This window comes from Schistosoma mansoni, assembly GCF_000237925.1.
Source record: "Schistosoma mansoni, WGS project CABG00000000 data, supercontig 0142, strain Puerto Rico, whole genome shotgun sequence".
Taxonomy (NCBI): domain Eukaryota; kingdom Metazoa; phylum Platyhelminthes; class Trematoda; order Strigeidida; family Schistosomatidae; genus Schistosoma; species Schistosoma mansoni.
The window spans coordinates 482230-495620 of NW_017386042.1; the positions used below are offsets into that span (position 1 = coordinate 482230).

The 13391-nt window shown below is 36.4% G+C and overlaps 1 protein-coding gene across 1 annotated transcript in view; it reads left to right on the forward strand.

Annotated features, from left to right (window-relative positions):
* Window positions 1–5998: 5998 nt before the first annotated feature.
* Smp_158580 (hypothetical protein) overlaps window positions 5999–13391 on the forward strand; it is a gene marked incomplete at both ends in the record, with an annotated part of 24565 nt that continues 17172 nt past the window's right edge. The window contains 4 exons of the mRNA XM_018800019.1: window positions 5999–6144; window positions 9788–9938; window positions 11607–11945; window positions 12825–13028. Coding sequence (XP_018646570.1) covers window positions 5999–6144; window positions 9788–9938; window positions 11607–11945; window positions 12825–13028 — 840 coding nt within the window. The remainder of the gene's footprint in view (window positions 6145–9787; window positions 9939–11606; window positions 11946–12824; window positions 13029–13391) is intronic.

The window sequence follows — 13391 nt, forward strand, 5'->3', positions numbered from 1 at the left end:
AAAAATAATTTGCCAATTTTATAAACTTCGGGTAACTAATAAAACGTTTGCACGCGTCAACGTCACGAACCACAAAGAAACATACTATCCTTTAACGCTACCGAATATGCAAAAATGATGCACGTTCCGCCCTTAGTGCAAAAGTCTAATTTGTTGCGATGGTCGGTAGAAGGAATTTTAAGTGGGCACATGGGATGTTTCCAGTCTTGTTTACAAAAAATACACTAGATGATATAAATTTATTTGTAAACTTTATCAAAGTCGAAATTTCTCTGCAAGTAACCACATCAGAAGATTCATTATTCATACTAAAAGTTGTATATCTCTAAAATAAAAACATAAACAAGCACTGTTATACATAGGTATATCATTTATACACCCACTCAGTCCTTTATTTATTCATTTACTATCTTAATGACTGAATAACTCAACTGGCTATTCATTTACTTACTAACACCTGAGTATAAATTCAAACAGTCAGTCACCTAGTGAATCACTAATTATGTGGCTGACCATATCTTTGTTTACAGACAATTTGATGCTTCTGCGATAAATGAATATAAAGAAACAACTATAATTATTTCTGTACAAACGAGAAGAACTTTTGTTTTTCTCAATAATAAATTATGAAATGATTTAGAAAATCAGTCAGTCGTCAGTCATTATAAACACAGAGCCCGATACAGATGAACCTTGACTCAGGTTGGCTTGTCAGACAATAGGGTGGATATAACTGGAAAAATTGAAAAAATGACTGAAATAATTTAGTGACTGTGACAAAAAGGAAGACTAAATACCAGGAATATAGTTCATAATTACAGATTGGAAAGTTTTAGTCGAGCATCAGTTAGTATCCCTGTGTTCTAAAACCTGAGGGGTACTGAATATTTGATCAATGTGTATAGCAACAGATATGAAACGAAACTTGTTTTCCTGATCTTGCTCATCAGGAGCCGTAGTCTATTGTCGAAAGATTTTAGAGACTATGTCAGTCAATCTGATCCGATCTTGGTTACTACAAGAAGGCATCACACCTTTCTTGTTAACTGGGATGGTGAGCAGTCGAAAACAATGAGATGGGATTGCATTTAGCTCCCAACCTCTAACTAGTATCTCATCAGTTTGGCTCTAAATACTGGAACACTATCCTTAAAGATCTCCAGGGTAAAATAATCAGAGCCTGATGCCCTCTCTTTCTTTCTGCTGGATATGATCTTTTGAACTTCTGAGATAGCGGAATTGTGTCGACTTCTCAGTTAGGTTGTTCGAATGTAGTGGGTTACTAGAGAGTAACCTGAAGCCAGTTGATCTGTCCTCTAAAGTGTTTCCCTCATCTTTCAATCTCTTTAAACTTGATGGTTTTGTCTTTTCGTCTTTTTCCAAGGTGGTCTTTTGAACATCTGCGCTTTTATTACCTGTTTCCTTGATGAATCGGGATATTTATCCAGTGTCATCCACAGCTATTACGTTTCCCATCTCTTTTGACTTCGTTCCCGACCACTATTCATGTTCATCTAGTAAGGTTTTTGTTAGTCTACGTTTTGGTAGTCATAACTCTTCGTGGTTCTTTGGGTCTACCGTGATGAGTTTTTGAGCATTTATCAATTCAGTAGATGGTACCGCAATTCTCAATTCTTATCTAACATTTTGATTTAAACTTTTCAGATATAATCGGTAAGTTTATAGCTTTTTGTACATCACTCTGGTCTTCCTCAAGATTAACTGTTCCTCTATTATCCATTAGATGCTTAGCTGATCTTTTCCTGATACTAACTAATCACTGTCATCTATAGTAAAACCTACCTAAATGCAAATAATACTTAACTATCATTTAGAAAACTAAATTACTGTATGTATAGCAATTCTATGAATACTATACTTAAATAAGCTATTCCTACTATTACCGTCTCCTTAGTTTATAATTGTATGAAAGTATTCATATCTTTGCTATTAAATAGATACGCTTATAAATTTATTCTTTATAAGTCTCTTCAGAAGTTTTTATGCATTAAGTATAATGTATAATGAATGAATTTCGGATTTCAAATCGAGATCTGTATTCATAAACTTATGTATTCATTATAGTAGACTGTATTAGTGACATAAATGTTTTAATGTTTATATTACACACAAATCTGAGGAGTCCCATAATAGGACGAAACGGCCGTCCAGTGCTTCCAGGTTTGCCATGGTGGTCTAGCTTCAATTGATTCATGATCTCATCCATAAAATTACAAAAAAATCTTCACGAAACCCCCTTCTGATAATGACTCAATATACATTTGGTTTTGAGATCCTTGATGACAGGATCATCATTCGATTTACAAACAAACAAAAAAAGAAAACTTAACTACTCCATTTTCAACTTATATCTTAACAGAAGATGTTTACATTCTGGTTTAATCTTACTTAGTTGAAAAAGTAATCAACTAGTCTGAAACTCTTAGTTACTAAGTCAACAAAAAAACAAAAAAATAATTTTTTTGTATCGTTTAATTAAAAGCAAATATTCTATTGGTAAATATCAAAATGGTTTAAAATCACAAGTCACTTTTGAAAATGAAAAAAATTTTCTGATGATAACAATCTTAATTAGCATCATTTTTGTTGTGTTTTTTTGTTTTTACATAATAGAAATTTCAGTTACCATACAAAATATTGTTCATTCAACTATTCCGAATAGAGAGAGGTGGGTGTTTGTTTGTTTGTTTTTATTCTGATAAATAAAAAAATGTATTATATTTTGAAAAAGAAAACAATGGACAAAAAAATTTTAGATACTATATGGTTCTGAGCCCTAACATCAGCGAGAAGACCAATAAATCGTAATATAAATATATGCGGTTAATTGATTTCAAATTTCAACTCCACCAAGTTTTATCTAACTATGATTATAAACAGTACTGAAGCATCAAAAGTATACCAGTAGTGACTTATTAGTTCAACTCCGGATAAAAACTAACAATGGAAAGTTATAATTCACAACTATGACTTTTCTACAAATTACAAACACGAAATAATAATAGTCCAATGTCCAACTGAATTTCGTTTCTAACCAGCTTCTTATTACATATTACACAATTTTCCTAATATATTGTTGTAAGATAATCTGAGGTAATTCACTTTTCAAGTGACTTATTCAAAGCATGCATTTCTTTATGAACTCCTTTCATTAAGTTAAGCCATTTGATGAATAACTTTTCAAACTTAGTTCAACAAATCCAATTGATTCATCAAATACAGATCTCTATAAACCGAAACATTCATTTAGACTCATATTATAAATGCCTAAATATACCTTTCAGTCATGATTTGGAGTTCATTTTGAAAGCATAATGCAACACTTGCTATTTAATTTATCGAAAATTATATCTGCAAAATTATGAAATTATGGTGAATTTAAGTACTGACATACCATTTTACGGTGAAATATGTTATTCGATCACTAATACCTATGAATAATATGCCTAATAATTTTTAATGTTTCTCAACGTCTACGTGAATGTATGTATGAGATAGACTCATTGAATACAGGAGAACAACTGGATCAACTTCTTGGGTGTTCAAGAAAATCAGATAGTTGATGGGTAAACGAATACATATACAAATACAAATGTATATAAAATAAGTGAAAATACACATGAACACACATACACACAATTGTAGCATCATGTAACATAGATGATAAACACAAACTCTAATATTATACTACTGAAAAAGACACAAATGAAATTTGATAGTTTGTTTTTTCTCTATGAAAACAAACAACAATCATTTAGAATACAAATAATATTTACTTTCGGTTATCCTACATCAATCTCCTTGTTAGACAGTTTATATTCAATTGAACAATGTTCTTATAACTTCTTATCCTTTTCTTAAATAACAAGGATGTTGGGTTTATCAATGTTATGTACATAATAATGTTTACAAACAGTTAAATTTGGAAGTTACGTAACAATGTACAAATTGTTTAGATAATTAGAAATAATGAAATGTATATAAGTAATATAAACAATGAGTTTAAACTATCTATATAAATCTATAATTCCAATAGTTGAGATCATGAGTCAATTGAAACTAGACCACCATTGAAAACCTAGAAGCACTCGATGGCCGTTTCGTCCTATTGCGGGAATACTCAGCAGTGCGCGTTGCTGATCCATCATATATATAGATGGCGCTCTCCAGGTATGTAAAGGCTCTCACCTCTTCGAGAGTTTCTCCACCATGTGTGATTTGTTTATTGCTCGATGTACTGTACTTCAGGATTTCGCTTCTTCTGTTGTGGATGTTCAGGACTATTTTGGAGGAAACCACAGCTACATTGGTTTGCTTCATCGATATTTGTTTCTGTGTATGCATGTATTAGGGCTAAGACGACCTAGAACTCCAAATCATCTAACTGTGTCCAAGTTGCCTATTGTGTCCAGTTCTTTTGCTGGGATGTAGAGATAGATTTTCATAATCCATTCAACATCTATCAGGAAAACAAAAGGCTAGTGTGATAAGCCTCGTCTCGCATCAGTGTTCACCTGTAATAGATCTATGAGTTTCCCCAGATGTACGAATATGTAACTCAGTCCCTAACAGGAGTTCCATTTGATCGTGATGATCTACACAGGCAGTGAAATCAAAGCGACTTCTCTGTAATTTTCACACTTGCTGAGGTCTCCGTCAGTATCCCTCCTTCTAGTCTTTTGGCGATTGTTCTTCCTCCAAAATCTTTTTGAAGAAAATTTGGAATATCTTTGTAACTGCGTCTATAACTGACCTTAACGATTCATCCAATATGCAAGTTGGTGCTGCTGTTTTGTCTGACAGTCCTGTTAATTCCTTCTGTTGTTGGCGACTTACTATCTATAGGGAGGGCTGTGTGAGTTACTTGAATGTTCGGTAAGTTCAGAGGCGCAGGTTTATCCAAGAGCTATTTGAATTGCTCAACCTACCTGTCCCTCTCCTCGCAAACCTTGGTGATTGGTTCACCTTGTTTGCTCCTTACTACCCGTTCGGGTCTACTACATTGCCGTGTCAGCTTCTTGTTTAAACCATGAAATTACTTTCTTTTTATTCTCATGCAGATTTTTTTGCTCAAGCTTCCAGGTCTTCTACTTATTTCTGCTTGTCAGCTCCAATGGTCTTCTTCACTCGTTTGTTTGCTTGTTCTGTATATATTCAACATGTGTCTTAGCTTTCTCTGTTCTGTTTCGTCTGTTGTTGACTTCCGTTGACTTGTTTTCCATTTGTTAAATTTTGCCTGAGCTGTGAACGAAGATCCGTTGTTCATGATGGTGTTTTATGGAACCCAAGACTCGTTGGCATGTTCAACTTATTACTTCTTTAAGCTCTTTTCAGTTGCTCTCTTTCCCTAACTATCCAGTCAGTATCCTTTGTTTCTGAGAGTGAATTTAGTGCCTAACTGTTTATTGAAGAACAATTACTTTCAGTTACTGTTCAGTGCATCTGTTAACAAACCTAAAGATAAACAAATGTTGTAGAAAACACTGTTTTATTGCATTGCCTGTATAAACGTACCTGAATAATCTAGTAAAGATGTGTCTGATTATAACATTAGTCGTATCTTGAGGTCGCATTTCAACCACCATTGATTTTATGAAATTAATAAATTAACCTTGGTGATGAGTACTAAAAAGTAGAATTTTACGAAAGTTGCCTCCTATCTCTGTGTACAAATCCAAATCATTAGACTTGGCGATCGTGTTAAAACATTCATTGATGGAGTTTTATCAGCACTATATTTTAGATAAACTAACATTAATTGCTGTCCAATATATTGCCGCACCTAATCTAGTTCTACGTGTAGTTAGTACCGACTAGCTCTGGCCACTAGTGAGGCCTCAAACTAAGGGATTAAATTGGACGGGTTCATAGTGAGTTCTAACAATTCATTGTTTTTACCCCTAATCTCGTTTCTACATACATATACAAATACAATAAAATATTTTTGTTTTTTTAAAAGCTTATTCCTTCATTCATAATGACATCACTGATAATGCGTTCAGTCCTGGGTTTACTCATTTTTACTTCCTGGGGCTACATCATGATCTGGATTTTAAATCGGATAGAATATTCCGGGACAACAATCTTGTATCACCTATCCGGAATAGTGTTGCTGGCGTATTTGTAGGTTTTGATCTTATTTAAATCTCATGCTTATTACTAATAATTTCTCTGTTAAGGTTGCATAGATTTGGTATTTTTCAGTTTGACAGATTCTTCTCACTATTACTTACTAAATGTGCGTAACAGGCCTTACTTCTTGAGGGTTATGGACATTTAGCAAGTCAGGAAATAATTTTCTATGTCGTGTTTAAAAAAATGTTGATACTTAAATTAAGATAATTAGAACTGTATAAATCAGTCATCGAAGCCTGGTACAGACGCGTATTGGTCCAAGTTGCTATAACATATTAGCACGGAGAGATGAAAGTAACAAAACAAATTGTAAGAGAGATCAATGTAATGTAGTATCAATGATAATGGGCAATACTGAATACGGTTCGAAGTGGCAAATTCAAAAGGAAGTATTAAGCTATACTAGAAATCAAGATCGAGATAAGGATATAGAATGGATTCATCTGCTCCATGATGACCGATTCTGGGTCACGTCCCCCAAAGTCTCCAACAGTTAATCGCGATAATCAACCAGATCCTAAATATGTAGTCTGCACTTGCGACGTAGGCTAGATATCTGTCTGACAAGTTCATTGCGCAGCAGTTCTCTCTGTTCCACTTAGTCGGTGTGGAAAATGACCATTAGGAATAGAAGATATTAGTAGGTTACTAGTATTCCAAGCATTGTTCGTGTAGGCAATGCTTGGGTTAGGAATAAGACACTAAGTAAATATAGCCAGTCGATTGATGAGGCAGTAAATCTTCATCAATTGGGGTGGTTGGGACATATGTAACTCATGCTCAGCCACCGCCTAACCCGACGGGAGACATCGGCTGGTGTAGGAGTAGGCTGAAAGAAAGCTAGGGGCGATCGGACCAAAACATTGCACCAGTTTACGAAGTCATTGACAATTGGACTGAGCTGTGTTAACACATGTAGATCACCTGGTTGGTATCCGAGTGATTATTACAACCAGCGGTTGGAGATTCTGAATGACATGGCTCAAAACCTTTTGCAATGGTACAGGTGCATCCATTTTTGTCTTCCCCCAAATTTTCTTACTTTACCAATTTATGTTTTCTCGAGTTGTATTTTTGAAGTCTAATCTTTTCTGTTACCATTGATACTGCTATCACCTCCACTACTCATAAATTTGCCCAGACAATTTAATCTCTCTGTGTCATCGGGGTGTGGTCGCTTAGGCTGATGAACATGCGTATCAGGTTCTACGTTGAGACTGACCGATTGACTGAGTCTGCGCTTCATAGCACAGCCCAACAGTCAGTGGTTCCATTAACTGATGACAAGTTTGATCCGACTGTCCTTAACTATATTCAAACTATTCCTAACCCAGCCTAAAACTCAGCGCTCAACCTCACTACTGCTCATTTCATTACCTCAACATACGCGACTAATGCTTACAAAATACATATGTTCAAACACTAGTAACGTGCAAATATCGGACATATTTAGAGTCCACTCTCCACTGACATAAAGTGAAATAGGGGAAATTGCTATTCAGTCAGTATACTTATGTACAGCTAGATCAGGAAGTCCCATTCAAATGAAAACAAACTAGCATGGAAAACAATGTCTGTCCGTAGTTTCTGCCTATCGGACAACAGACTGCAACCCCAGTGTAATCAAACGTGAGTTCTACCACCAGTCAAACGATTTCAAGAATGTAAGTCTGATAAATGTTGTAGTGTTAGATGAAGATTTGGATTGTCAGGTCACACTTTTAGGCAGAGAGGATAGTGGTTCGGGTTTATTTTATTTTGTTTAAACACATAAATATTGGTACAAGGAAGCACCAGATACATATGCGCCTCACAAATCTCATTTGATTTGTGTGAGGACTGTGATGCTGCCCAGGTGCCCAGACTGAAGCAGGTGGTTTTCTTAGGGGGCCACACCCGGAGCCTTTGACCTGAAGGTCTAGTCCACAAGGCAGTGGAGCATCGTAAGGAGATGCAGTCCCATGGTAGCCGGTGACCAACGATTGGTTCATACGCCATTTGTTCCTTCAGGATACTGGAGCCCATGTGCACCATTTGTTTGGAATGAGGGTTTTCCAACTCCCCTAGGTGGACACTCCACATCCACCAACCCGGTTAAAGTGCCGGACATTCGCTTTTCATCCTCTCGATTTCGTAAACAACAGTAATGCCACGAGAAGGTAGTGAGTAGGACTTCCCTGTCAGAGGCTATATATTCGCGTGGCCATGTGAGAGCATTTCGAGAGGAAGAGCGGACTCTCCCCACTCTCGGCCGTACCAGGGCATTTGGGGGCATTGGTTCGGGTAGTCACTGGGGCAGTCATCGGGCAGTATCACAGCCCTTACACAAATCAAATGGGATTTGTATGGCGCATATATATCTGATGCCCCTTTGTACCAATATTTATGTGTTTAAATAAATAAATAAACTATTCGAGTTCAAAATATTCGGTGCATCTGGCAACTTCCGGAAGCCATTACTACTCACCTGAACCACTGTCAGCAAGCAGTCTTTTCTGACTGAAACAATCCATTAGATTGATGAAAAGTCAACAAGTAGCATCCAGAAGCGTTTTGGATGATGGACAAAGCTATTCAAGGAGCAGTGTTAATGTGGTCTATCACCTCAGCATCATCGATCAGACTGTCATTTATTTCCTGGTCGATGTAAACTGATCCACCTGATGAGGCGGAGGTTTGCAAGGAACTCGAGCTTATGAATGAACAGTGTAATATACATATAATAAAAGTCAGAAAGGGACATATCAATCCAGACTATCTTTGGCGCTGTCGTGATGTTAATCTGGCTGTGAAAGGTAGTGTACAATACGTTGGTTAGAGGATCCCTACTCAATTCCAGTGAAGCCCGTCCTTCGAGTTGGGAATCTCTGGTGACTCTTTATATCTGATCATTGTTGTCCCTGAAGGATTGTTGACGTCCAGTGACAACACCATGTTAATCAATGGTGAGGTTGAGCAATGTGTGTTGGGACACATTTACGATAATTGAAATAATTTTATCATTTTGAAAGACTTGTTTTGGCGACTTGGACGTGTATTATGAATATCGTCCCAGTGAGTTGCACATCATCCATTAATTGCCAACACAAGGACTGTGTAGAAAAGGAGGAGAAGTGGTCAGTTTACGATATAGTGCCGGAGTATGAAATGAAGTTGCGTAGGATTGTCGTTGGGGTCCTAGAGACGATGCAACTCAGTGGCTTGAGATGTTATCACAGAAGGCTCACAATAGTGGGTAGTAGCCATCTTGCTGTATTTTTCTTTTATGTTCTTTGTAAAAGTGATAGGGATTTCTTTAATTGAAATAGTCCTTCCTGAATATGTTTTTTTAACTGGTCTGCTTCCTATGTGTTTATTTTTAGTCATTTGTTTTTTTTCGATTTTACATTATCCACCTTTATCTCCCCATAGTCTCATTTTATTTGCATGGGCCTTGTTATGGTGTCTATTAGTATCATTAGTACCATTCTGGACGTAAATATTTAGTTTTCGACTATTTGGCAACACCACATATCACTAATTCGAAATTTATTTTTTATGTATTCCTTCATCAAACATTTGAAATTAATTGTAATCAGAATTACTTACATATTAATCATTTATCCTAATTACTTTGTATCATTTATTTTAGTCCCATACTGACTCTCCTAGTTTGCCATTCTCGTTATTTGGAGAAAGTCGTTTGCCAAGACATTCGTCATCATCACCCGGATAGTACTGATAGTAGTAATTCAAGGATGGTATATCAACCGTCTATTTTCAGTTTAACAAATTGTCTACAGGTATATACAGATTACCAGTTTGTACCTTTTTGTCTATTCTTTTTTGTTGTTATCATCAGTGATTTCATTCTGACCTGTCATTATCAGTTGTAGAGTATTAGTTTAACAAATGATTTATTCGAATTCACTTGGTATTGTTTGTTTGAATCTTCCCATTGATGTTTAGGACTGAAATTGATCATTATCTTATTTGAATATGTGCATACTGTGCGTATTGCCTTGATATTGCCTAAAGTTACAAGCTTTATAAGCAAAGATGGATAGTGACCAGCAGTGGAATCCAGGACGCGCGTTTCGTCCTATTTGGTACTCGTCGGCTGGAGGTACTGGGTTCGAGTCCCAGAGTGAACATTAACTCTGAGATGCAGGTACATCCAGCTGACGAGTCCCAAATAGGATGAAACGCGCGTCCTGGATTCCACTGCTAGCCACTATCCATCTTTGCTTAAATGATTTATTCGTTCTTTTTTTCCTTTCTTAAATAAATCTTACTTTAAATTATCATCAACTAAGATAGTTTGGACATGTGTGACATACTGACTGAGAACACTCATTGATAATCAGGTTGGAAATGTGAGACCTTGTGATGATATGGTATTGTGTCTGGGTCGAATCTGCTCTGTGATGTGATTCGGTCATCATCTCACGTTTCTAACATTCAACCAGTTTCACTTTATGTAAGACAGGTTAGGTAGGAAGTTATATTTACGTAGTGAACAATACTAACTACTAGGTCAAGTCTACAACGCATCGGTGATAACATTTTTACTCTTTGCTTCTGAAGCCCGGCCTTCTAGTTGAGAATCTCTGGTGACTCTTTATGTCTGATCATTGTTGTCCCTGGAGGATTGTTGAGGTCCAGTGACAACACCATGTTAATCAATGGTGAGGTTGAGCAATGTGTGTTGGGACACATTTACGATAATTGAAATGATTTTACCATCTTGAAAGATTGTTGTTGTTATGATAGGCGGTGTTTGGAATCTGATACTGATACACGATGTGATACGCGATAACCCCTACCTTACTACTTGAGCGAGAACACAAGAGTTGACGGTAAAATATATTGGGCTGCCGAATAAAATGCACAAGTACTCTTATATATATAAACATCTCTAACCCCTAGGAAATCAATCCATCTCTTAGCCAATGATATTCACTTGTCCTTCAGATCACTTCTGATTCCCACCAGTTGATCTTGTTTGGCTACTTCTGATTGGCTTACCCTATCAGGTAGCTTATATGTGCGGTTTTTATGTGTATTACGAGTCTCATCTCGGTAACCTCCACCCAGTTGTACCTGTATTTATATGTATGCAAAAACAATATATACATTAAATAATATATAAATAATCCGGTCGGTGAATATGTAGACTGTCCACTTCACCAAGTAAATGATCCAATTACTCAATATCTCACTGATGGGTGCATCTGAATTACCATAGTCATGGGATTCCAGTCTGCTGAGTTCTCCTCTTTATATCTTCAGTTTTTCATATGGATAATTGTTCAACAGATATAAGATATTATGAATTGCACAATTTTCCTATGATCATTCTTAACTTCATATTGAAATGTTTTTTAATCATTATCTAAGTATAATTAGACCTCTGGAAATGATCTTTGTCGCTTTCCATAAGTTACTCTCTTCTTGTGAATCTAATACAGCTGTTTTCATCGTCCTGTTGGCGATGTCTCACAATCATTACGGACTGGCCATGTTTACCTTCCGAAAACATGTTTTTCCCAACACCATATACATTTATTCCTTCAAGACAACTTCACTCATCAACTGATCATCCATCATTTCAAACCATCTATTATACAAGTGACTTAGTTTCAAATAATTATTTAATGAATCATCAGTGTTTAGGTGCAACACCTGAACAAATACGTGAGGAAGTTGAACTGTATAGACGTGATTTTAATGCAAGGCTAGTGGATATTTTAATTGGTACCTTACATGCAGTTTATTATGGATGCTTTCTGCCAATTATTTTTGTTCAGGTATGCACATTTCAGACAAAAATATCATTTCTTGAAAATTCTATTTGCCTATATGTCATAACTCGTAAAAGACACTTCACAGGTGCCTGGTCATAACTTTTAGCATCATAGTGCTGTAAACCGAACGTTTTATAACCCAACAGACTCTGCGATAGTCCTAAGGGTGTCACACATCACAATCCACTCAGTCTTTTGCCTTACTATTATCTGCTACATTTTTTACCACTCACACTCACTCCAGTTGCAAGAACTTCTCGATCGCAAACTCTAGGTCCTGTAAATCTTATAGCGGTGCTCTGCATTTCGTTTGCTCGAATACATTCCATACTAACAAGCACTGATTGTCATTTGTTTGGTGCAATATAACGATATTGCCTGCACCTCCAAATCGAAACGTCTATCTGATTTTGTTTTTCCTCATTTTTGTCGGTTGCAAAGTTAGGGAAATGACTAGATAAGACAATGCAGTTCTTAATCTTACTACTTGTGTGGAACAGTACAGAGAAGTGGTTATGTTCCCTTACTCTTCCCTTGGCTTATATTTTTAAGGGCTTTCGAGATGCTAATAAATTTCACACGCGCACTTGTCTACCGAATGATTTATATGTATAGATTTATCCAACGGATAAGATGCACTCTTTTTGTCAAGATACGGATTAGTCGTTGACCTACAGTGCGTGTAGAGTTATTCCGGGAAGCGTGAAAACATGATAAATACATACATAACTCGAACGGAACTTTGTTAGTTTTCAAAGCCAGACTCACAAATTCGTAAAGACCGGTCTCAAACTCTGATTTCTAATTTGTGTAGTTTATCTTCAATAGACTAATATATTATTCCGAGTCAATAGATTATTATTATTATCTGTTATATTACAGAATGAACACTTATATATTGATTATTGGTGGTGTCTCCAGCATTGTTTCTTAACTGGTTTAGTAGTATTTCTGTTACGTTGGCATTATTTTCTACCATGTGATTACATCGACCTTCTGCATCGAATTTCTATGCATCTGGGTAGTTGGGAGAATTCGCTCACACGAAGTGGATATCTAAACGCTATATCATGGTCAGCGTCTACCGTAAGCTCTTTTTTACGTTGATAGATGATTTGCTTACTTTCCCTCATTTTCAAATATACAAATCGTTAAGTTAGTTTCATAGTAATTGTCGTATGCGAATCGGCATCACTCTGAAAATGTAGGAAAACATAACAATCCATTTCTGTATTGGTTGTTTGGATCTTCTTATTGGCATATGTTCATCCTGTGCAGATTGCTTCGATATCGCCTTGGATCACAGGGATTATAAGCAGAGATGTATGGTGGCCGGCAGTGGAATCCAGAACTCGCGTCTTGTCCTATTTGGGACTCGTCATCTGGATGTACCTGCACTCCAGAGTTGATGTTCACTCTGGGACTCAAACCCAGTACCGTTCGCAACGG